The sequence below is a fragment of the Tiliqua scincoides genome, chromosome 5 (genome assembly GCF_035046505.1).
Source record: "Tiliqua scincoides isolate rTilSci1 chromosome 5, rTilSci1.hap2, whole genome shotgun sequence".
Classification (NCBI taxonomy): domain Eukaryota; kingdom Metazoa; phylum Chordata; class Lepidosauria; order Squamata; family Scincidae; genus Tiliqua; species Tiliqua scincoides.
In genome coordinates this window covers 119,192,242-119,218,378 of record NC_089825.1, presented here as the reverse complement: position 1 = coordinate 119,218,378, position 26,137 = coordinate 119,192,242, and the positions used below count along the sequence as shown (strand labels likewise).

General features: G+C 47.4%; 1 protein-coding gene across 1 annotated transcript in view; it reads left to right on the top strand.

The window, feature by feature from the left end:
- Positions 1 to 25,388, top strand: part of FLT3LG (fms related receptor tyrosine kinase 3 ligand) — a 31,045-nt gene extending 5,657 nt beyond the window's left edge. Inside the window, exons 2-9 of the mRNA XM_066629056.1 lie at positions 6,806 to 6,902; positions 8,490 to 8,597; positions 11,395 to 11,448; positions 12,678 to 12,821; positions 15,133 to 15,280; positions 17,178 to 17,440; positions 20,401 to 20,451; positions 25,086 to 25,388. Of these exons, the coding sequence (XP_066485153.1) occupies positions 6,867 to 6,902; positions 8,490 to 8,597; positions 11,395 to 11,448; positions 12,678 to 12,821; positions 15,133 to 15,280; positions 17,178 to 17,440; positions 20,401 to 20,433 (786 nt within the window). The 5' untranslated portion in view covers positions 6,806 to 6,866 and the 3' untranslated portion in view covers positions 20,434 to 20,451; positions 25,086 to 25,388. The remainder of the gene's footprint in view (positions 1 to 6,805; positions 6,903 to 8,489; positions 8,598 to 11,394; positions 11,449 to 12,677; positions 12,822 to 15,132; positions 15,281 to 17,177; positions 17,441 to 20,400; positions 20,452 to 25,085) is intronic.
- Positions 25,389 to 26,137: the final 749 nt, after the last annotated feature.

The window sequence follows — 26,137 nt, the reverse complement described above, 5'->3', positions numbered from 1 at the left end:
AGTTTTGATTTTTTGCCCCAATGTGCATGACCTTACACTTACTGACACTGAAGCGCATCTGCCATTTTGCTGCCCATTCTGCCAATCTGGAGAGATCCTTCTGGAGCTCCTCACAATCACTTCTGGTCTTCACCACTCAGAAAAGTTTGGTGTTGTCCGCAAACTTTGCAACCTCACTGCTCACCCCTGTCTCCAGGTCATTTATGAAGAGGTTGAAAAGCACCGGTCCCAGGACAGATCCTTGGGGCACACCGCTTTTCACCTCTCTCCATTGTGAAAATTGCCCATTGACACCCACTCTCTGCTTCCTGGCCTCCAACCAGTTCTCAATCCAGGAGAGGACCTGTCCTCTACTTCCCTGACTGTGGAGTTTTTTCAGTAGCCTTTGGTGAGGGACCGTGTCAAACGCCTTCTGAAAGTCCAGATATATAATGTCCACGGGTTCTCCCAAATCCACATGCCTGTTGACCTTTTCAAAGAATTCTATAAGGTTCGTGAGGCAAGACTTACCCTTACAGAAGTCATGCTGACTCTCCCTCAGCAAGGCCTGTTCGTCTATGTGTTTTGAGATCCTATCTTTGATGAGGCAGGAGCAAGCCCTGTGGTCCAGACACAAGTGCAGCACCAGCCTGACTGTAGCCAACTGTGAAAGCAGACTTGAGGCTTTTCAGGGCTACTGTGCTTTTAATTGAAAGCTTCCTCATTGCAGTTTTGACTCCTTTATCATTGTTACTGGTATGAATGTTATGAATATTTATATATCCCATTTCAACAAAAATGTTCACAAAGTGGTTTAAATAGCTAAATAAACTGTCCCCTTTCCTCAAAGGGCTCACAATCTAAAAAGATGCAGAAGAGACAACCACAAACAGCCACAAAACAATGCTGGGGTGAATAGGAACAGTTGCTTTTTTCCTGTTAAACATAAGAACATCAGAAGAGCCCCTCTGGATCAGGCCAAGGGCCCATCTAGTCCAGCTTCCTGTATTTCACAGTGGCCCACCAAATGCCCCAGGGAGCACACAAGACAACAGGCACAACCTGCATCCTGGTGCCCTCCCCTGCATCTGGCAATCAGAGGCAGCTTGCCTCTAAAACCAAGAGCTTGCACATAAACCAAGAGGAGCATCACTTTAAAAAGTGCCCCTTTGCCCAGTTAGCAAAGGCTTATTGCTTTATTGCTTCCTGTTGAACATTTCCAGTAAATCTTCAAACAAAACTAATATTTGGAAGGCACACTTACACATACAAACAAACCATTTATTACTTGGCTTCAAAATTCAGTGTACAGGTGGCGCCTCGGTATCTGCAAGTGATGTGTTCTCAGACCCCCTGGGGATACCAAAAACAGTGGATGACCAAATCTGTGGTTTCAGTACCTTTAAACCATCCGAAGGCAACCGGAGCTGTGATCCAGTTGTCTCTGGAGGACTTTCTGCAGAGGCCACTCGGGTCTGTCTGCATTCTCTGCAGGCTTCTGAATGGCCCTTATGGCCAAAAAAACCCCCTGCTTTTTCTGGTTTCCCAAGGGTTTCCCAAGGGAAAACAGAAATGAGGTTTTAATGCCTTTTAGGCATTCTGAGTCCGAGGGAAACCCTTCTTGGCCCTCAGAATAACTTAAAAGGCATTAAAACGTCATTTCCGTTTTCCCAAGGGAAACTGGAAGTCGCGTTTTTGGCTCGTAAGGGCCATTCTGAAGACCGCAGAGGCCGCAGGTGGATGCGCTCAGCCTCTGCGGGCTTCAGAAAGCCCTCCAGAGGTGACTGGAGCACAGTTCCAGTCGTCTTCAGAAGGTTCAAGTTGGGCCAAGTCTGGCTCAACATGGGTCTAGGGGATCTGCACTGAGTCAGATCCAAGGATAAAAAATCCACAGATACAGGCTCAACCTTATAACTAATAAAAATGGGTCCAGAGGTGCTGTTGGCAGACAACGGTGAGGAATGACATTTTAATCTCGCTCTTTCTTCAAAGAGTTCAAGGCTGTGCTCCCTGGCATATCACACTCAAAGCCTGCCAAATTAATTTGTTAATTAATTTGTTAAAATGTATAAGCAGTTTATATGCATACATTATTTTCAAGAATGCCTAATCCAAAAGGTTTTTCTTTAACAGCTCATCTTTAGAAACAGCTCCATGCATAATACATGTTATGGCTCTAATGCCACTGTTGAACATTAGTTCAACCTTGTACGAGGGTATGTAACATCCTCTCAGCTGCATATTTCCCAATGGATCATATACTCTTCAATGGCAATTTTACGTGAATGTTGAGGAGAATGTCGAGATGTTTCCTCAGACTTCTTCAGACTGCTCCGGGAGCTCCAAAGACAATTGGTACCTTCTCCCAGAGATGCCTAAGTTCTACTCGCAGGTCTTGATATTGTTTGATCTTCTCAACAACAACAACAACATTCCCCAAGCAGTTATCAAGCAAAGAAATAAGAAGGTGGGTCCTAGCAGGACTGACAATCTAAAAAAAACACACGGAGACACTAGTTGTGGCCATTAGACCAGATTTATGTCTGCGGAAGCCAGCACGGAGTCAATCTGGAATTACAATTTGTAATGGTTGGACATAAAAAAGAAGAGGATGTCCTGGAATTTTCTCCCACCAGACATCCAGGAGATGTTAGCAAATGATTGTGCAATAACTCACCCAACCTTGAGTTTAAAGGAATGGAGTACTTTTTTCTGTTTTTGTTCAAGTGAGCAGTTACAACTATATCAAGGTCTCCCCCAATCAGTACGGAACCCATTTGAAACATGGTGAGCTGCTGGAATGTCTCCCTAATGAAATGTTACTGATCAGCATTAGGGGCAGAGAGAGAGAGAGAGAGAGAGAGAGAGAGAGAGAGAGAGAGAGACGTAACTATTTTCCCATTATGCTTGCCTTTAATAAAAATACTTGCCCCCTAGATTCTTTCAAGACTTCCAGCTCCAGAAAGGACAGTTTTGATACTGTGGGCAAGGATGACAGCAACCCACTTGAATTTGAAAGAGAAGGGAATAATAAAATGATCTCCAAAGCATGGATGATTTAAGAGCCTTGGGTCCCTTTTCCCAGGATGAATTGCTTGCAGGAAAATGATATTGGACTTGCTGCATTGCGTTGATAGCACTCCAAATTTTACCCACAACTTCTTAACGTTGCTCACGATTCTGTCCAGCCCCTTAACATTTAAAGTGTACGGTTCAAAGTAAATAGCTTAACAATGCCGTTAAGAGCTGTACAGCGACCTTGCAGGTTTGGTGTGACAAGAGTAGTGGCCTAAAAGAAAAAAATCTGCAAATAATCTCTTGTTGCCATCTTGCAAAGCAAATGAACAATGAAACCAAACAGTATAATACCCCAAAACAAAAAATTGCAGGAAAAGTCAGAATCGTTTGCTCGGTCAGCAGTAGACGAAACACAGAAGGAGCAAATGACCCAGTCGTGATCGGAGACTTGGAAGTTTTCAAGGGGAAAAATGGTCTTATTGCTGATGGGAGTTCAATTGCCAGTTCCTCTGGGGCAGTGTTTCTCAGCCCTCCACCATACCACTTCACATGGTCCACCTGTTCGAAGAACCACCACTGGTGATGACATCGTTGCCAGTTACTTCTGAGTTGGGAGGCCAGCTAAGATGCGGCAAGCACTAGTAAGAGGCTCAGGAGGGGCAAGAGGGCTTTTCAGAGTGTGGAAAAGCATGCTTTGGAGCCTCCGACTGCTGCCGTGTCATGATCCCGGTCCCGCTGCCAGCCAGCAGGTGTCCAGAGCTCCTGCAAGTGCCACCAGACACCACCTCAAGTACCACTGGCGTTACCCGTACCACTGGTTGAGAAACACTGCTCTGGGGCAAAAAGCCTGCCTGTACTTTCTCTGTGATACTTTCTAACCCTTGGTGGCTTTTCTGGATCAATGAGTCCAAAATTCTGGCACACCTTGTGGCCAGCTTTAATCACTGCCATCTTCCTAGGTTCCATGCATGAGAAATTACCAGCAATTGCGGTCAATTAACATATTTCTTGCTCCTCTCTGAAGATGGCAAGGAGAGTTTCCTCGTTTTTGTGGATACCAACTTACAGGGGAATCCCCAGCAATTATGCAACTTCCCTGTGAACGGCTGAAGGTGCTTCTAGGTCTCCACAGCCAGGTCTTGTGATATTAAAGGGAGGTACCTTTGGGAGGTACCTTTGAGACTGAAGCCCTATGAGCTCATTCTATATCATCTCATTGCAAGCCACAGCTTGGCAACATTTCATTAAACAATGCAATCACAAAATCCGCCACTGCATTCATTTCCTGTAATTCCAGAGATTCTGAGGACACTCATATTTGAACTCTTCAGGCTCCAGCTTCTGGAGCTCCCAGGCTTTAACCACAGGTCAATTTGTGATATCTTGGTAGCAACTGTTACTCTGCACATGCCTAATCTTGTCTGATCTTGGAAGCTAAGCAGGGTCAGGCCTGGTTAGTACTTGGATGGGAGACCGCCTGGGAATACCGGGTGCTGTAGGCTTATACCATAGTCTTTCAAGACTGGCCAACCAACCATTTTTTTTATTTCAGAGATTAAGATCTAATGTTGCCCCTGCTGCTTTATCAACGGCCTCTGTCTTACACAGCCTCTGATATAGACAATTCAAAGGGCTTTAGAACAGTTACTCACCCTGTGATGAGGTCCTCATGAGGTCCTCATCACTGGGTTAGAAGATGTCTTTGTCAGAAGATTGTTCACCTTGGAACCCTCAGGTTACTCCCAAGAAGTCAAGAGACATTCACCTCAAAACAAGTGTTTAAAATCAATTCTTTGAACAGACCTCTGAGACATATTCCCAGATCTGCATTAAAAAAAACACACACTACAGTTAGTAATGCTTTCAAATCTTCATGCTGCCTTTGATTCTGAGGTTTCATTTAGTTACCGTGACTAAAAGTCATGGTATCATTGAGCTGTCCTTCATGAATTTGCCCTCCATGAACCTGGAAGCTCAGAACTAAGGTTTAAAGTTATCCCCAAACGCCATCTTATTCCTCCAAAGTCTTTGTGATTCCTTATTGTTTTGTTTTACGTATGAAGTCTAATTAAAATCTTTGCTTTAAGTAAGAAATTTATAAAGCTGTTGGAGAACTGGAACCAGGACTGGAAGGCTGGCTAGAAGGCCAATCCAGATTTCTTGGTGTGTGTGATTTTATTTATTGGGAAGCCCAATCCTAAACTGCCCTGGTGCAGCCACATGGCCTATGCTGCATCCAGTACAGTTTAGGAGCTAGGTGGCGGTCTCCTCAGGTTACCCTTACCCCGAGAAATGCCCAGCCCCCCTATGGGGCTTCTTGGATCTGAGCCAGCTATTTAGCTGGCACAGATCCGGGAAGCCTGGTGTAATACCTTGTGGGTTCAGGAGGGGGATTAGGATATGAAGTGTGCCACTGCAACTGATCCCACCCCCCTCCCGGGCCCAATTCTCTCCATGTTCTGCCCTTCCCCACCCAAAAACGCCACCTTCAGACTGCCCTACCTTCACCCTCCCCATGCCTCTAAGCCACCTGGCACAAATTACCTGTGCCAGCCAGCACAGGGATGGGATCCGGTGCCACCGGGCTGACATAGTCCTTCATGCTGGCCTAACTAGCTCCCTAGTAGACGGAAACAATCTAGTGGTAATTAGGTGGCTGTGTCCTGAACAAACTACTTTCTTTCAGACTGAATGGGAGGGGACCACATTTTTAAACCCTCCCTTTCATTAATGTGATACAAGGACATCTGCAAGAGGGATCTGAAGGCCTTAGGAGTGGACCTCAACAGGTGGGAAACCCTGGCCTCTGAGCGGCCCGCTTGGAGGCAGGCTGTGCAGCATGGCCTTTCCCAGTTTGAAGAGACACTTTGCCAACAGTCTGAGGCTAAGAGGCAAAGAAGGAAGGCCCTTAGCCAGGGAGACAGACCAGGGACAGACTGCACTTGCTCCCGGTGTGGAAGGGATTGTCACTCCCGAATCGGCCTTTTCAGCTACACTAGACGCTGTGCCAGAACCACCATTCAGAGCGCGATACCATAGTCTTTCGAGACTGAAGGTTGCCAACACAATTTCATTAAAAAAAATGCTCTCTGTTCTGGAGATGAGATGCACAAGGAGTGAGTTGTGACAGGAATTCCCCCTTGTATGCTAGTTTTTTTCCCCCACTTGTTGGTAGTTTTATTCATGGAAGAGCAATAAAAATAGTGTCCTCCACCTACAGTCTAAAGTGGTACAATCTACTCCATCTCATTCTTCATCATGCGTAAACCAGGCCAAAATCTGGCCAGTGCTGTTAGAGAAAGGCATGTTACAGCTGGTGGTGCCGTCGTTTTGGTGTATATAGCATTATCCTCTCTCCTCTAGGGGGAGCGGTGGCGTTGCTGGGGGGGTGTGTGCACATCAGGTGACACCAGGTGACCAGGCCACATCAGGCGACCTGCACAGGGCGTGGCACCACTACTGGCCAAATGTTTTAAAATCTTTGTACTTTCGTATAATACCATGATGTTTTGGTATTCGATGGATAACTTCATGCAGAATGCAGTGAAACAAACCACGTTGAAATGTCTCTATTCTATTAAATGTTATAGCCAAAAAACCACTGGGTGTGGGGCAATGGTGCATCACCACACCCACCATCTGGGCTGTTGCCCTGCCCACTGAAAGGGAGAAGGTCCATCACAGGGGGTGACACGCTGGCCTCCAGTCCTGGGTGTTCAAACCCTAGCGATGCCACTCATGGAGAGTGCTCTGTCTTCCTCTCCTTGGCTTCTTCACCCCCTCACTTTGCTTTCTCTTCCCCCCTCAGCTTCCCCTCTTTTTAGAGGGGTAATCCTCAGCATGCTGGCCACCTGCCAAGCCCCGTGGAGATGATTTGGCACCATGGAATCCCAGATGCTTCTGTGGTAAGTCAGTGTGAATTGCCTGAACTTGGTCTTTGCTTCTTTCCGAAAACCCCAAAACAGGATCTCCTGGTCTCCCAATATCACCATAGCCAGCAGCAGTGAAGGGAGACTTACAGTCTAAGCTGCTGGGAGCGCGGGGTTGCCGCGGTGCTAAAAATGGCTGCCGCGGCATGCTAAATGCTAACCAGGAAGCACTGGTGGCACCTTGGGAGAAGGGGACTTTTGTCCCCTCCCCCCAGGTAAGGCAAGTAGCCCACAATGGGGCTACCGGATTCTGCAGCAGTCCTTGGGCTGCCTTGGAATTGGGAACATCCATATCAGGCCCATGGCCCAACACAGAGGCTCTACATATGGCTCAGCTTTGCCAGTCCTGCCTCCCTCCCACCCCATTCCCTCCTCCAGCACACCTCCTCCCCGCCCTCTCCCCACTTCCCCCTGAAACTCCTCCTCCCCACCTTCCCCCATGCCTCCACTCACCTCTCTACCACTCGACGGTCCACGTGACCGCCAAGATCCACCAGTGTTAGCCCAGTGCCAGCCAGGACTGAGCTAGGACCAGCACTGGACTGGCACTGAGGGCTACGAACCTGCTTTACGGCATGTTTGCGACATTCACTGCTGGCGGACTCAGGATTGGCTCTTAGATCTCTACCCTGAACTCTTAGCACTGGTCCACCACAAGCATTGAGTGTCACAAACGTGACACGTGAGGCACGTCTGTAGCCCTCAGCACCAGTCCAGTGCCGGTCCAACATTGGTGCTAGCTCAGTGCTGGTTGGCATGGGCTAGCACCAGTGGACTACCGCTGCTCTGCCGCTCCATAATCGCCTGAACTGCTGGACAGCAAAGCGGTAGGTGGGAGCATGAGGGGATGTGGGGAGGAGGCGTTCCGGGGCGAGGGGAGGCGGAGAGAAGGTGGGGGAGAGGGCAAGGAGGAGGTGTTCTGAGGAAGGGAGCGGGGCGGGACCAGTGGAGCTCAGCTCCATCGGAACCTGAGCTCTGTGTCAGACTGTGTGGCCCAATAAGGAGGCTCTTGATACTCCAGTAGCTCAAGGGCTGCCACAGAATCGAGTAGCCCCATTGTGGGGCTACTTGTCTTACCCAGGGGAAGGGGATGTAAGTCCCCTTCCCCCCAAGGAGCGGCTGGTAGCTGCCCTGTTGCGTGTAGGATGCCGCAGCAGCTGTTTCCGTGCAGCAGCAAACCCCAAGTAGTTTGCCAATTTTGACTGAAGCTATTTCTGGATTTTTTTTTTTTTTTACCCCAACATGGTGTAACGTATGGTAGGCCCTCCTTATCCACCGGTTCAGAACTCACGGGTTTGACTTGACGCAGGTGCCAAGCCCACGTCTGGAGGATCTCAAGGACCTACTGGCTGCACCTGGAAGTGCCTTCTGGTTGCATTCAGGAACTGTTCTGAGGCACAGGGAGGTCGCACATGGCCCTGTTGCATTTGCAGAAGGCCTCCTAAACACTTCGGAAAGGCATGTCCAGTTTTCCACTAAAGTTGCCAAAGTTGCCTTCGCCTAGTTGGGAAGGTTTGGAGCGAAACTTGCAGTTAATTAAAGCACCTGACCTTGTATTCCCAGGTCTTCCTGCTGCTGCTGTTTATCACTCCATCTGGACTGGGCAAGGATTGCTTCTGGGAATACCGTCCTTTTCCTACAACTGACCAATCAGGCAGGGTCAAAATACTGGTGAGTATGTGGCACTCCTGTGAGCAGGTTAGACTACAACAGTTTGACTTCTTTTTAGCCAGAGAGCCCAGTCCTATCCAATCTTCCAATGCCAGTGTAGCTGTGCCAAAGGGGCATGCACTGCATCCTGTGGTAGGGAGGCAGTCACAGAGGCCTCCTTAAGGTATGGGAGCACTTGTTCCTTTACCTTGGGGCTGCATTGTGGCTGCACCGGTGCTGGAAAATTGGATTGCATTGGGCCTTTAATCTCCTCTGGCTCGAACTAGACATTACTGGGATGAATGGCAGCTTCTGGCCCACAGCACAGCTGCTGGACCAGGTAAGTCCAGTGAAAGAGGACTCATGATGTGATATAATTGCATCACCCCACTCCCCAGCAAGTGGCAACCAGTGGAGTGACATCAGGACAGGGAAATGCACCTGGAATGACATTATATCACCAATTTCCTATCACTGGTCATTACTGGAGAGATACAGAGAAGCGATATGAGCCAATATCTCTTGGCTCATAGCTCTGCCCTGCATCCCCCCTAATGTGTAGTTCTGATTTGTTTCAGGTGATGTGGGTTTTCCAGCAAAGTTTTGAATCAGAAAATGTTCTGATGTTCAAAATCAGCAGGGGTCCTTCTGTGTTCACCGATGGCTATTCCTAGGAAAGTGCGCACAGGATTGCAGCCTTAGGATGCAAGACCACTGGAGACTTACATTGTTTTTAGCAATTTTTGTTTTATTGACAAATACAGGTCCAACTTCCTAATCCATGGATTTGGGGCCTGCAGATTTAACTTACCGTGGTTTCTGAACCCACAGAGGAAGGCCGAACCTGAGCTCCCAGACGCAACCAGAAGTGTTCTCTGATCATGTTTGGGAGCCTTTCTGAAGCCTGTGGAGGCCACACACGGCCTCTACAGGCTTCAGAACACCCCGCCCAATTGTGTTTAAAGGGCACTTCTGGTTTTTGCAAAAACCGAAAGTACCCATTAAACACCTCCAGGAGCCTTTCTGAGGCCTGTGGAGGCTGCATCAGGACTTTATGGGCCTCAAAACAGCTCCGGACACAACCAGACCAAGGTTTTAGTTGTGTCCGGAGGCCCTATTGGTCAGCAACCAGAGGATTAAATGTTGGCAGGTGCAGCATCTGGTCACCCTGTCTGTGAGTTTTGGTATCCACGGGAGGTCTGCGAACAGATCCCCCACATATACTGAGGTCCAGTTGTATACACACAGAGCACATTGAAAATAGACATTTTCAGGAGGCCGCAGGTCCCCAGAAGGCAACATATGCAGCCTTTCCTAAACTGTACCCCTAATTCGGCTAAATCCAGCCATTTACTCTCAACTCTTATTTTCTAACTCCACTATTGTCTCTGTCCATTCAAAGCTTCCAACTGGTTTCTCACTGTCTCTCTGCCCCTTCTCTTCAGTTGAGGAGGGGTCATCTGCTCCTAGCTCTGATGAGTATTCCAAAATATCAGTGTCCCAGATACTGATCTTGGAAGCTAAGCAGGGTCAGGCCTGGTTAGTACTTGGATGGGACACCACCTGGGAATACTGGGTGCTGTAGGCTTATACCAGGGGTGCTCACACTTTTTTGGCTCGAGAGCTACTTTGAAACCCAGCAAGGCCCGGAGATCTACCAGAGTTTTTTTTTACAATGTTCGCGCCATCATAACATATAACATTTATGTGTACAATGTATGTTGGTGTACCTTGAGCCCCACTGAGTATAACAGGACTTACTCCTGAATAGACATGCCTAGGATTAGGCTGTGAGGCTGCAATCCTAGCCACACTTACCTGGGAGTAAGCCCCATTGAGTACAATGGGCCTTACTCCCGGCGTTTCCTCCCAGAGGCACCTGAAGGGGGGGGTCGGCACTCCGCGATCTACTCATTTTGCCTCGCGATCTACCAGTAGATCGCGATCCACCTATTGAGCACCCCTGGCTTATACCATAGTCTTTCGAGACTGAAGGTTGCCAACCATTTTTTTGTCCCAGATATCAAGAGATCATTTCCTCTCCCAGTGATGTAACAACCAGCAGTCCACCTAACAAACAAATGTTCAACCAGCAGCTGTAACAGCATTTGTGCAGTGCAACACGCCCTTTTGATTATACAAACCAAGGTCAGCATCCTGTTTCTGGCAGTGGCCTGCTCTGTTGCTTCTCGGAAGTGTCCTGAGGTACATCTGGAGGTTCCATTTAGCTATTCTGGCTGACTAGCTCACAACTTCTCTAATCCTTTTTTAAAGTTTTTAAGCCGCCTAAGGCAGCGGCCGTTGCTACACCCCACGATGCCAGAGTAGGGTGAAGAATTAGGCTTCCCACGAATAGTTATTTTTGAAGAATGGTGCCTGGCTCTCACAGCAAGGGAATAAACGTTAAGCAACATCTGTCGAAAGGCTTAGGGTCACTTTCAACACATGGCAATTTTCCTTGCGGCAACTCTTTTTCGAGAGCAGGAGCGTCAAACAGAAGGCTCGTGGGCGGGATACAGGAGAAGAGCACCACAGGCATGGACAGAGTGACTAATGCAGTGCGCTGGCGGGGAATAGCAGAGGGTGAGAGAAAGAGTTGGTGGGGCAAGGGAAGTACACTGCCAAGATGAAGTTTCCTGCCTCAGATGGGCTGGGCCTGAGGAAGGATACAGTATAGGATTGAGCAGGATGGACCTTGAAGGCTTTGAAATGCTGTAATTCAAAACGTGAACGCTCTCCACAGGTGCATTTCTTGATCTCTAGTCCTTCCTCTTCCCACATTCAACACTGGCCTTTATCTGTCTTCCTCTCTTTCCAGAAAGGGTGGATGCTTTCGGATTACCAAGTCTCTGTGCCAACCAACCTGAAACCGGTAAAGTCTTTAAAAACTGCCTGTTAACTAGTGACGCAACTTTTAGACGCAAAAAGTTCGACTACGTTATTTGAAAGGGATTTTGTCAATTAATGGTGATTTTAATTTTGCGGTGACTTTTTGCACAGTGGTGAAAATGTGCACCACCTTTGGTTGGGCAGGGCAAGGCAAGCCGAGGTCATTAGCAGAATGGCATTGAAGACCTTAGGCAACTGCACTCATGTCAGTTGTACTCATTAAAAAGCTTGTTTGTTTGGGAAATCGTTCTGGTCCACAAGCAAGGTTGCACTCCTAAACACAGTTGCAAGGGAGTAAGTCCCACTGAACATAGTGAGACTTGCTTCCAAGTAAACATGTATTGGATTGCACAGCAGATGTATTGAGGAACAGATACACTTTGTAACACACTACAACAGCAGATCTCAAAGCAGTTCTCTGGCCAGTGACCCACCTCTACATTGGGCGCTGCCACTGCAACCCATCATGGGCCTCAGGGAAGCGTCTGAACGCAACCAGAAGTTGCATTTGCGAAGCTGGAAGTGACCTGGAGGTCACTTTGAGAGGCATTGCGAGGCCCGGAGAGGCCTCTCAAGGCCGTCCCAGGCCCGGCGCAATGCGGTGGTGGCATCCAGAGGTGGATCTCACCCCAGAAGTGACCTCCAGTTGCGTCCAGAGAATGGGACCAACTCACAACCCACCAGGCCTCAGGTCACAACCCACCAAGTGGGCTGCAACCCACAGTTTGAGAAGTGCTGCTCCACAGTTGTCCTTCTCAGGCTAGTGTTCACCCTGATGTGTTTTTAGTATTATGAATTGTATTCCCTTTTATTATCTTAAAAAAACAAAACAGCCTTATGTGTGCCAGTATTTATTTCTTTTTCACTATCATCTGCTGGGTTCTTGTTTTTTGATATGACTCTTTTATACAAACTTTTCAGTCCTCCTGTTCTGCCTTCCATATGCACTACTTCTTTTTTTTCCTCCTTCATCCCCTCTTATGCGTGTATCACTTCACCACCACTCACCAGCTCTCTCACAAACTCATCTCTTTGCTCCCTGCACCATTTCAATGCTAACTTAAAGTAACTGGGCTCCCGACAGCAAAAGCATAATCTATCCACCTCACTCTGCCTGCCACCTGTTGGGAAATGGGTTTACGTAAATGCAATCCTGTCTTCTTCTGACCCACATGTTTCCCTCTTCCACTCCCCCTGCCCCTTTTCCCCCAGGATGAATTTTGCCAGAAATTATGGGATCTGTACTTTGTCAACAGAGAGCTGGTTCGCATGATCAGCGTCTCAGGGGACAATCTAACTGGAGTGATCAAGAAATTAGAGGAGATCACCAAGTTTGTTGAAAATTGCACAATTAAAGTAAGTTGCAGGTTGGGTTGGGTTTTTCTTTCTTTCTTCTTCAAAGGATGGCTTTTGGAATGCAGCAGAAGTCATGCAACCATCTTATTTATTTATTTATTTATTTATTTGAAGCCATTTTGAACCCACTCCCCTTAGGAAAGCTCAGGGATGATAACAATGAATGAAAGGTGGGGGCATATCTAAGACCCATTCGAACCAAATTAAAATGTAATTAGAAAAACAATGAGCAAGCACACACAGCCCAGATTCTCCCCAAGCACCAGCCCAAGCTGATCACATAATGCTCCTGGAAGATACTCAGGCTAGGATTTTGGTGAGGGAGAGAAGACTGAACAATTCCACAAGAATGATTCATGTTGCCTCTGCATTCTCCCACTCAGTCTACTCTTTCCACTTTAGACCTCTAACAGCACAATCCCACGCATGTCTACTCAGAAGGAAGCCCCACTGAGTTCAATGGGTCTTACTCCCAGATATAGGATTGCATCCTAAAGTTTTCCTTCAATTTTCCGGGCATGCTCAGAATTTGCAAATGATTACCATATTTTTTGCTCTATAAGACGCACCTGACCATAAGACGCACCTAGTTTTTAGAGGAGGAAAACAGGAAAAAAAATATTCTGCACCAAATAGTGTAATAAAATATGTCTCTCCGCTGCTCTGTTTCCATGCTCCGTAGCATATTTTACTACCTCTAGTTTAAAAGGAATTTTATATGCTAGCCTTTTCTGCTTTATCATCCTTGCACTGGTAGAATGAGGTACTGTAGTATTTTTCTGCAAGTGCATTGTCACTAAGCGCTGAACATTTGCATTACCGTTGAGTGCCGGCATTTGCATTACAATTTGCATTTGCATTACCATTGCATTTGCATTACCATTGAGCGCAGGCAGGACCCTGGTCAGGGGCAGAAGCATCTGCCAAGGAGGCTCTGCTGCCCTGAGAACGCCTGCAGCTTTGCAGTATTCGCTCCATAAGACGCACACACTTCTCCCCCCACTTTTGGGGGGGGGGAAGTGCGTCTTATGGAGCGAAAAATACGGTATTTGAATGAAAGGTATACCAGAGACATTGCAGCTCCTTCCCTCAGTGAGGAACACTGTTGGATATTGTAGTTGCTAACCTTGACCCAATGCTTATGTTCTGGTGAATCAGTTTACCTTTAAGACATGAATCAATGTGAAGTTGGCCCACCAGATGCCTCAGGGTGCAGTCAAGACAACAGGATACCCATATACTATTGTCCCTCCCTTGCATCTTGCATCAGGAAAATATGCAGGCACAATCCAGGTCTGCTGCAATAGGTGGGGAGGGCTATAGAGCAGTGGTTCTCAAACCTTTTGCACCAGGACCCACTTTTTAGAATCTGCCTGGACCCACCGGAAGTGATGTCATGACTGGAAGTGACATCATCAAGCAGGAACATTTTTAATAATCCTAGGCTGCAATCCTACACACACTTACCCAGGAGAAAGTCCCATTCACTATCATTGTTAAAAGCATATAAATAGTAATCTGTTAAAAATTCAGATGTGTAACATTTCCCCACATACAGTCACAGACCATGGGAGCATCAAGTCTAGTAGATTAAAAATAAAATATTGAAATGAATGGGGACCCACCTGAAATGGGCTCACGACCCATCTAGTGGGTCCTGACCCACGGTTTGAGAAACACTGCAGTATAGAGGATCTGGGCTTTGTTCCAGCCCTCTATGGGTTTTCCTGCAGAAATCAAGAGTTTCCGCACTGGTAGAGACCCTCTATGCTTGCAGAAAAATCATGGAGGCTCTACATTAGTAGAGACTCTTGTTTAGCATGCTTGAAATCAATTTGCAAACGCTTATTTCCAAACAGGCTTCCAAAACAGATCATCTCTCTGTGATATGTCAGTGTCTAGACTGCCCGATTCTGCCTGGGCTGGGTTACAAGCCTGGATGAGCCTACAGCAGTGGTTCCCAAACAGTGGATCGGGACCCAATGGTGGGTCACGATCTGATTTTTGGTGGGTCCCATAGCAGCCTATTCAAAAGTCATATAGCTGCTAATTGCCCTGCAAAGAGCTCAGCTCCTTGCAAACTGAGCTCCTGCAGTTTGCAAGCACATGTAAATATAGTAATATAAATGTATGAACATCTTTTTGGGGTTTATTACTTGTAAATAAATCAATGATGTCTCGTCTCGTAGACCAGTGTGGGTCCTGATACAGTGTCATTTTTAAAAAGTGGTTCCCAGTGTTAAGAAGTTTGGAAATCAGTGGCCTACTGGATTTGAGTAAGGTTGCCTCGTTTTTCTCTCGCACCCCACAGGAGAGTGATTGTATCCAATTTGAGCGGAGGAATGTCACACAGTTCCTGGATTCAATTCTTCCCCTCATCACAGCATGGAAGCAACATATGGAAATATCCGAGGAACAAATAGACTTCAGTAACTGCACAGTTGTTCAGTGCCAATTAGGTAACTTTCCCAGCTGATGGTGTGGGGAAGGGATAGATACCGATGGCCTTTTGCCAAGGAGAAACTTACTGGGATGTGAATGTAACATGTATGTGTAACCATGTGATAAGCTGAGGCTGTGAAGATAAGATTATTTCTCCCTCCCCCATCCAAACCTGTTCAGAAATTTGAAGATGCAATGGAAGGAGTAAAAATCTCCTTTCAGCTTGGAAAAAGCAGACAGATCACCAGTTTATCAAGTGGTCAAGCACTTCCTACAGGTTCGTTTTCGGTCACGATGATATTTAGCATTCATATGGTGCACTCATCAGTTTTTTTTACAATTGACAAGGCACAAGGCATGTTATTTGTGGGGGGCTCACACCCTCCAATGGCCCTACTAATAAATGACCCTCCCACGGCACACTTACAGACCATTCATGGCTCACTGGTTGAAAATGGCTGCACTAGGAGGTTCAAAGCACTTTCATATATACTGTCTCAGTCAACAAGATTATCTCTCCGTATTGCAGGTGACGGAGCTGAGGCAGAGAGAATAAGAAATCATATAAGACAGAGCTATTCAAACTGGGGCGTCACAACGCCCCAACCTGACAGCCCTGGTCACTTTCCCCTTAAGGGGCAGGGGCAGGGGGTAGGTAGCGACGCGATCCCCAGGATCATGTCACTAAGGGGGCTGCAGGAACTGGCATTCCTGTGGGGCGATTCCTGTGGAAAGTGGGGCGATCACGCTGCACTTCCACAAAACCAGAAGCGGAGCGCGATTGCTGTGCTTTCACTTCTTAAGCTTCAGGGAGCCCTGCGGAGGGTTGTGCAAGGCTGCTGTAGGGACTGGTAAGTGCATGCCAGTCCCTGCAGCCCTCTTAGTGATTGTGTCAGTGCCCCCCCACTGCCTCCCCCCTCCCCTGCAAGGACTTACTACGGTCCTCAAACTCACTGAGCGTTTGAGAACCGCAGATATAAGAGCACAATCCTGTGCATGTCTGCTCAGAAGTTCCACTGTGTTAAATGGGGCATACTCCCAGGAAAGTTTGTATAGCTTTGCAGCCTAGGCGTACTTAGTGAGTAGTGCAACTGAAGTCACATTGGAACTCAACAGTGTATGGCTTGGATTTTAGCTGATAGTCATAAGGTCTGGTACTTGCATTTTATGGAACCTGGTTAATTTTTTTTAATACATATGTCCTCATTTTCCCTTTATCTCTCCTGTCTTTGTCAAGGCCTATTGTGAACCAGTGTGGTGGTTAGACTAGGAATGGGGAAGCCCGGGCGCAAATGTCAACTCTACTATGAAGTTGATCTTGGGCCAATCCCTGTCTCGCAGTCTAACCTTCCTCACAGGGTTGTTGTGTGGATAAAACTGTGGAGGGGAGTCTTGTTCACTGCGCTGTCTCCTTGGAGGAAGGGTAGGCTAGAAATGTAAATAATAATAATATCGAGAAAAGGCTTGTCCAAATCATTCCTTCTGACTGGGAATCATAGCTCAGGTGGTGAGAATGCAGAGCTCTCCAACAGAATTTTCAGCACCTTCATTCAACTATAGTTCCAACTACATGGCTGGGAAGCCATGACAATTAAACTAATATCCAATTAACTAATATACAGCTGATATAAGCATGTAGTGCACATGTGCTCTTCCAGTATTTCCACATCTGTCTGTCTGTCTCTCTCAGCAAATGTGGTGCCACTCACCTTAGGTCAGGCCCTCTAGCTGAAAACCAATGCAGCTATGGTATATCGGCTGCCATGTCAAAAATATAGTTTATTAACCTGTATTATGCATTATCTGATTATCTCTGAAATTTATGCACCTTACTACCAGAAGACATTGTTCTGTCAACATCCTGGGCATTGCGATCAGTCTCTCCCAGTGCTACAGACTATTTTTCTACTCCAGACACCAAACAGGCTGAATGGAAGACAGAACAGAGCCAGTTTTTTACTACCCCAGACCCCAAACAGGCTGAACAGACGACAGAACAGAGCCAGTTTTTTACTGCCCCAGACCCCAGACAGACTGAACAGAAGACAGAAGACAGCCAGTCTTCTCAAGCAGCTGCCTCTAGAAAACATTACTGGTGGCTGATTCTGCTGCCACCTGGCCTTCTGCTCACTGCCTTTGTAGTTGGAACAAGACTTCGGCGTAGGCAACGATCTCAGGTAAGTGAAAAGACCTTTCAAATGGTTATGTTCTGTGGCCATAGCTCAGTGGCAGAGAGGATATTTGCATGCAGAAGATCCTAAGTGTGATCCCTTGCAGCTCTTGGAATGAGATTCCAGATAGAAGGAATGATTGAAACCTTGGAGAGTCTCTGCCAAGCCTTAGCAAGTCTAAGCAACATGGACCATTGGCAACGTCCAGTGAAAATACTGACAACTGTCTTTACAGGCCATTATATACCCCAGGAAAAAATAATAAAATGTTGCCCATCTCTCAGGATCATAGAGTTCATGAGCCTGGCACAGCCTACCCTCAGCCCTAATTCTCAAGTTCCCTGCCTCCTTTACTTCTTAAGCCCTAGTGCTCCGTAACACTGTGCATTTTTTCCCATCCAAGATAACCTTCCACACGCCTCATAGCAGCTGTATGGGTACGAAGTCAATATTGCATGAATGAGGTTTCCTCTCTGCAGTTGGGGTTTTTGTGAGCATTCTATAGCATCCTTTTAGATCAATTAGTGGGTGGCAGGAAGATTTTCTATGCCTTCTCTCATTGTGATTGCATATGGGAAGTTGGGTGGGGACAGAAGTGTCAAAAAAAAAATTGCAAACAATTTTTCACCAACTTGGCCAGCTGGGAGCGAGGAAGAGTGAGAGAAAAAGACCTGGGTGTGCTATTGGGAAATTATGTTTTGCTGCTTGTTATAGCCTGATCTTTTGTCTTGTCCTGTCTAACATCATTTTAGTCTTTAAATGAGAGGAGCCAACGCTCAAACCTACCTAGAAGTTGTGACCGCTTGCCCTAGAGTCCAGCTGCCAGTTCCAGCTGTTTGTTTGTTTGTAGGGCAAAACTCAATGAATTTATGCATGGGAGAAAGCAAAAAGCCAGATGACTTGTAGCCCAGTGGCATAGCTAGAGGGGGGTCACAGCGCTAAGTTTTGCAGGCACCTGAACCTGCCGTGCAAGTGGCCCCTCGCCTTCAGAACCATTCTGGGCAGATAGAGCAAAAGAGAGGAGATGCCACCATTTTGTCCTAGCTGCCCGGAATAGCTCCGAAGGGGAGAGGGAGGGGCCACTTGTACAGCACGTTCAGGTGCCTGCAAAACAGCGCTGTGACCCCTCTAGTTATGCTAGTGGGCTACAAGTCATCTGGTTATTTTTGCTCTCTCCCATGCATACATTCATCGATTCATTAAGGGCACAATCCCAAGATGCAGTTGGGCCAGCGCAAGTACCCTGCAGCGGCCCAACATTGTCGCAAAGCACTTTCACGCCAATGCAACTGCACTTCGGCCAGCACAAGAGACTTGCACTGGCCTCTGGGCCCCTGGGAGGGTGAGTTTGCACCAGCCAAGCTCGGCTGGTGCAGGGATCTGGAGGGGGTGTGGAGAGGGTGGGGAGGATGGGAGTGGGATGTGTTCCAGGGTGGGGGGTGGGCAGGCAGTGAGCATTCCCAGGGGCAGGGGGGCAGGGAGCAGGAGGCAGGGCCATGACTCAGCAATTATGCCAGATCCTAGCCCCATTCCCAGGTAGCCCAGGGAAGTCCCAGGCAGCCCAGGGAAGTCCCAGGCAGCCCAGGGAAGTCCCAGGCAGCCCAGGGAAGTCCCAGGCTGCTCGGATTTGTGCCGCCTATTGAGGTGGCACAGATCTGAGTAGCCCCATTGGGACTGCAGTGGCTCTCGTCAGGGAAAGGGGAAAAGTTTCCCCTTGCCTCAGGGCGAGCTGCTGGCTGACTGAAACTTGCGCTGGATATAGCGCAAGCATGCTAGCCTGCCCGTTCCAGCGCAAGTTAGGATTGCTCTGCACTTGATTCAACCTGCATACTTTTGCTTATGAGAAAAAAGTTTAGTTTTTCTTTTTTCAATTGGTTGGTTGGCAACCTTCAGTCTCAAAAGACTATGGTATAAGCCTACAGCACCCGCTATTCCCAAGCAGTCTCCCATCCAGGTACTAACCAGGCCTGACCCTGCTTAGCTTCCGAGATCAGGCATGTGCAGGGTAACAGTTAAGCCTATTTTTTCTTCTTCTTTCAATTAAATGATACAGCCATGTGTGTCACATCATCTCAGAAGACACATCCCCCATTTTTCATGCACAGGAAATAATGTGTCTTGGTGCTTGTTGACTGATTAATCAGGGGGGCTCCTTCTTAGCCCGTAAAACTATGGGAATCAATCCAAATATTTTGCTCTTGTTTTGAGGCCCTTCTCTCTTTATCCTTGTGTCTCCAAAGGGAGCGATGCTTCGTTGTCCATTTTTCAACAGGCACTGAAGACAGTTCAGCAGGCATTTCTCAAGCTAATAGCTCTAAGTGCATTTGACCCTATAGTGACTATTCAAACCGTTGTTTAAATTATCTGTGGAGTTCCATCGGTTGCTTTTGTTGTTCAAGGGTTTGAAAATCATTCACAAACTGCTTGGAATATGTGCCAAGAGAGAAAAAACCTCATATAAACCATATAAATAAATGGAATGTAAGCAACAAATCAATTAGATGTTGCAACCCTAATATAAATATACTTTTTTTTTTTTGGTTTGTTTGTTTTTAACCAAAGGGTACTTAGCTCCTCACTGCATCAAGAGTTCCTTGCCAAAGCAATTAAAATTCTTCCACCATTCAACCAGGGAATGAAACATGTAAGGTGGGAACAAAATACGTTAGGCCAGTTTGCAGCTGAATCATTTTGCTTGTCGGCACCGAATGCTGATGATGGCACAAGATTCACACGCTGGCACTTGCAAAATCTATGAAAAATCATGTGCCTTATCATGTGCCCTGTTACCATAAGGATCCCTTGGGTCACTTCCAACATTGCAGAGGTTTTTGAGAAATGCTGTCAGCAGAAGATCGCCTTTCCATTCCCACTTTGGCCAAGAGTCATTGTCCCTTAATCTCCCCCAGTCATTTCCCTCAATGCATTGGAGAAAATAATCCTGGCTCCATATTTTTATCCCCCAGAATCTGCAATTTGAGCCCCCAGAGCTACTTTAGGAAATGCAGAACAATAAGGTAAGAGGTTCTCAAACTTCTCTGAGATAAGACTTGCCAGGAAAATCTTTATCACCTGCTTGATTTACAATCATTAGCAAGCAATAATGTGAACCTAACACAGTGGCGTAGCTACAGGGGGTGGCGTAACTACAGCGGCCCCTCCCACTCACCATCAGAGCCATTCTGGGCAGTGATGGCAACATGCAGGTGCACCGCTTACACAGTTCACTCCAGAGCTTGCAGTACTTACCGCGCCATCCCTCCTACAGCTACGCCATTGGCCTGTCAATTACTTGCTCATGTTTGTTTCTGGGCACAGTTCAGAGTGATGGTTTTTATGATCTAAGAGCCGCTGACAGCTTGAGGCTTGGATACTCAAACAGCTGCATCTCCCCAAACAAATCTGCCCTGAGGCCACCCAAGGAAGCTCTGTTGTATGTACCATTGCCCTTGGAGGCTCAACTGGTGGCAACATGCGGCAGGGCCTTCTCACCGTGGCACCCAAGCCGTGAAATTCCCTTCTCTATGCAAACAGGACTGCTCCTTCTATGGGATTTTTTTTTCAACAAGTCTGTTGCTAGCGCTGGCTGCAAGCCAACACACCTGCAGTTTTCAAACTCCCAGGGAGTTTGAAAGCCGCAGTAAGTTCTGGCGGGGGAGGCAACGGGGTGGGGGGAAGGAAGCGGTGCGATCCCTAGAACTCAGTGTGAGCAGACATGCCTGGGTTGAAACTAGCACTGTTGGTTCTCTGTGCTGGTTTAAAGAGCTAAGTTTCCATCCCCTGTGTTTGGCTGCCCATCAGGTTTTTGCTGCTGTTTTCTCACTGGATTTGGTTTAGGGTTGTTAACTATTGTGTGCTCTTTTTTCCACTGGGAAAAGAAAGAGTAGAAATGTTTTAAAAATAAGATAGATTTGGGCAGTTCAAACTGCTGTTAACAGCATGGCCAAAAATGCCGGCATGATATCAGAAGTGGGATCCTGTGTGTGTTCGTGTGTGCGTGCGTGCGTGCGTGTGTGTGTGTGCTTCCAAGAATGTTATTTGATTAATACATTTAATTAGGGAAGAATGAAATAACATAGAATCAAGAAAATTATGCACGGGAAGGATAAAGTGGATCGAGATATGCTCATTACACTCTCACATAACACCAGAACCAGGGGGCATCCACTAAAATTGAGTGTTGGGAGGGTTAGGACAGACAAAAGAAAATATTTCTTTCAGCATGTGGTTGGTCTGTGGAACTCCTTGCCGCAGGATGTGGTGACGGCATCTGGCCTGGATGCCTTAAAAAGGGGATTGGACAGGTTTCTGGAGGAAAAATCCATTATGGGTTACAAGCCATGATGTGTATGTGCAACCTCCTGATTTTAGAAATGGGCTATGTCAGAATGCCAATGCAAGGGAGGGCACCAGAATGCAGGTCTCTTGTTATCTGGTGTGCTCCCTGGGGCATTTGGTGGGGCCGCTGTGAGATACAGGAAGCTGGACTAGATGGGCCTATGGCCTGATCTAGTGGGGCTGTTCTTATGTTCTTATATTCTTAATGCATACGAACATCTTGTCAGACTAATTTGCAACGAATATGATGCTAGCTTGCTTAAGGCCAAATCCTATCCAACTTTCCAGCCCTGGTGTAGCTATGCCAATGGGGTGTGCATTGCATCCTGTGGCAAGAGGGTAGATACGGAGGCCTCCACAAGGTAAGGGAACATTTGTTCCCTTGCCTTGGGGCTGCACTGCAGCTGCACCGGCGCCGGAAAGTTGGATAGGATTGGGCCCTTAGTCAGTGATAGCTTGTCCATCATCTTATAAAGGGTCCCCACGGGAGATTAAATTTGTCTTTCTTTTCTCTGTGCTTCATCCTTAATATTAGTTTTTCTAGTTTCATCACGAAAGCAAACCTTATGTTAGTGGGCATTCCTGCGGTTTTGTGCTTGGCAGGCACCAAAATAGAAACAGGCAGTCATGAATTGCAAATGATCCAGTTGACCGACCACCAGGAACTTCAGACAAACCACCTAACAGTCGTGCTCTTGTGGCTAGTGCTTTCTCAACATCTTGTTCTCAAATATTTAATGAAGAAACGCTCTTCCAAAATATATCAATGGCAGCACAATTCCACCAGCCAGGTTCCAAGTTTGCGGCTTCCCTGTGCTTGAAGGGGGAACGTGATAGTTTATACAAGCACAAATGCTCCCCGACGGTGGTACGGCAGGCCTCAAGCTGACAGTGTAGTCTGTGAAATTGGTCTCAAATTGCACGGTCACCTAAATGCGTTTGTAATTGTGCTTAAAACTGGAGTCGTGCCTTTCTTCACAAAAAACCACTGACGGACTGCAGGAAGCAAGAGACCACTTTTTTTTTTTCTTTGAATTGTTTTCCTGTTCAAAATCCCCCCCCCCCCATGGCTGTTTGCCACAAATACTGTAGCTTTGTAGAGGGGCAACAGCGACTTGAACCCCTCCCTCTTACCCATGGGCCACAGTCTCAGTCAAGCTCATCCCCTTTGTGAGGCATTTCAGGTTCGAAGCACGCTTCCTAAAAATGCCGTCTGGCAAAATGGGTGGTTGGCTTGGATCCTCTCTGTTATTAGGAAATCCTGAAAGGAAAGGGAGCATTCCAGGTTGCACCAGAACCCAAAGCCTTCCAGCCCTAGTGGTTTGGCAGAGAGGCAGCCTGCTGCTCGAGACAGGAAAAGGGAACCACTTTTTCTCCTCTCTCCCCACTCCAGCAGCTGCTGTCTACTGGATCAGGTACAGAGGAAGGAAGAGGGAAGCAGAGTTGCCAACTTTTTAATTGCCTCTGCTCCTGTACCTTTAGCAGCAGGAATTACATGCAGGAATTAAGCTGATGAAGCTTCTCACATCATTTTCAAACCCAGAAATGTTTCATCAGTTTAAATTGCTGCATGTCACTCTGCTGTGAAAGACACGGGAACAGGGCCAGTAAAACAGTGATTACAAATCTAATGATTGTTTAGAATCTGGTTCCGTGGAAAAATCTAGGCCAAGATAATATACAGGTTAGGATGCTGGGCTACGACTAGAGGGAGCTGGGTTAAAATCTCCCTGAAGCTTACTGCGTGACCTTGGGCCAGTCACCATCTCTCGGGGTTACCTACCTTACAGGGATGTTGTGTGCATAAAAAGGGGAAGGAACAATGTCTACTGCCCTAGGGCCCAATCCTATTCAGCACTGATGCAGCCATGCCAATGGGGCGTGCACTGCATCCTGCAATGTGGGGGGGGGGCAGTCACAGAGGCCTCCTTAAGGTAGGGGAACATTTGCTCCCTTACCTCAGGGTTGCATTGCAGCTGCATCAGTGCTGAAAAGTTGGATAGGATTGGGTCCCTAAGCTCCTTGGGGACTGCCTGTAGTTCAAAGCAGAGTACCCATTTTGCATGCACAAGATCCCAGGTTCAATTCCTGGCATCTCCAGGTAGGGGCTGGGCAAGTCCCTACCTGGAACCCTGCAGTCCAGAGCCAGTCAGGCAATGTGGACTGAGCACTGAGCTGAGTGGATCAAGGATTGGAAGAATCTAATCCAACTAGAATAAAATGCCTCATTCTAAGGCTGGGGTGCCCAAACCCCGGCCCTGGGGCCACTTGCGGCCCTCGAGGCCTCTCAATGCGGCCCTCAGGGAGCCCCCAGTCTCCAATGAGTCTCTGGCCCTCCGGAGATTTGTTGGAGCCCACACTGGCCCAACGCAACTGCTCTCAGCTTGAGGCAGACAGTTTGACCTCTCACGTGAGCTGTGGAATGAGGTCTTCCTCCACTGCTTGTTGTTTCACGTCTGTGATGCAGCAAAGGCAGCAAAGGAAAGGCCAGCCTTGCTTTGTGCAAGGCCTTTTATAGACCTTGAGCTATTGCAAGACCTTCATTCATTCATATAAGTTCATCTTTAATATATTCATTTATGTAAACTTATGTAAATTTATTCAAATTTTAAATGTAAATTCATTCTTTTTTCCCCGCCCCCCCCAAACAGTGTTTGAGAGACGATGTGGCCCTCCTGCCAAAAACTTTGGACACCCCTGTTCTAAGGCATGTTTGCACATTCCCATATGAGACCGGTGGAACAAAATGACAAAAAGCAAAAGTAACTTTCAGCTGCAGGTTTCCTACTGATTAGGAAAAACACTATCGCCAACAGGAAGCAATTATGGTCTCAGTGGCTTTGTTTCTACTTTAAAAAAATTTCTTGGTTCTGCACTGTCAGCACTCAGAAGGTCTTGAGGTAGTAAATCAGTGTCTGGGCTGTACAGACTGCAAGGGCAGGCTCACGTACTGTAATTTAATGTTTCCACCCACCCACACACACACACACACACACACACACACACAAATCCTTACACCTAGAAAACTAGGTAGGGAGAAGGCTCTTCTCGAAACTCTTCTCATGCTAGTTTCCCATGTGCAGGGATTAGGGGGGCAGGTGATGGAGGAACATTCAATCTTGTCATTCCCCACCTGCGGTCAGATCCAGACACAATCTTACTGCTACAGTGAGAACTGGGTCTCACTACAGGTTCGAGGGTGTTGCCTCATGGGGAAAGCTCACTGGACCCAAAGTTCAATTTTGCAACATATCCCCCACACCTGAATTCATGTTCCTTTCCTAACTCTCATTTCCTGCCTTCTTTTTTCCAGCTTCGGTTCTCTGGGTGCAGCAGATTTGAGACGATGGCCTTCTTCAGCACTCTTCAGAATCTACACAGCTCCTCCTGCTCCTGCTTTATTTTCCCCTGGTGGACCAAACTTGCAGTCCACAAAGGCTGCCTCCAGGGTATGGGGTAGCGGTGAAGAGCAGGAAGCTGAAGAATGTCTGTGAGGGGAGGCGTGGGGTGCAGTTCTGGATTGTGCCCACCGGGTGGTGCTGTGCCACCTTTTTATATAGAGAAAGTTTCTTTTTTTAATATATATTTTTATTTTGTATAAATAAAACAATGCTTGATAGCCATGTGAATGTGTCGTTGAAATGGCATTATGCAAAGGGGAGTAACTAGAACTGGCCCAGCCTCGCCTCACGTGAGCAACAAAGAGTCCTGCTGCACCATAGGCTTACGGATTTATTTCTCTTTAAATTGCCACCAGCATCCTTTTTCTGTTTGCCGTAATAGGTAGCAAGCCACCCCAGTGATGTTTCTCAGCAAAAACAGTGAATTCTGTGTAACAGACTACACTAAATCTCAGTCTATGACGTCCTCCATCTCGCCTCACCACAGCTGGCTCAGGGTGGGGTGTGAGCAAACCACCCTTCCGAGACCCCTTATTACTTCAACAGCTCCTGAGGGAGCTGTTCCATCACCACCACATGGAGGCTGTAGGCACAGGGCTGCATACAGGAATCAGCAGGGGCGCCCCTTTGGAGGGCCCTGGGCCCACAGTAGCTGCCAGTGATGCCAATCTCAGATGTCATGCCTGCACCTGACTGGTAAAAGCCACCTTGCCACTTGGCAGGGCAATACAGACAATCAAACTCCACTAGGGTGAGAGGAATCCCTAACTGGGGTCACTAGTTGTTGTGTGTGATACAGCCCAGACTGTGGAGCCATCCAGGAACACACCACCGGGAGCTCCGGATGGACAGCAGCGCTCCTTGGTGTGCACCTACTCTGGGGGGACTCCTGTCTTTGGGCCCGATGGTGTGAAGCAACCTTAGCATTGCAAAGCAATAAAGAGCATCAATATCATGCCCCTTG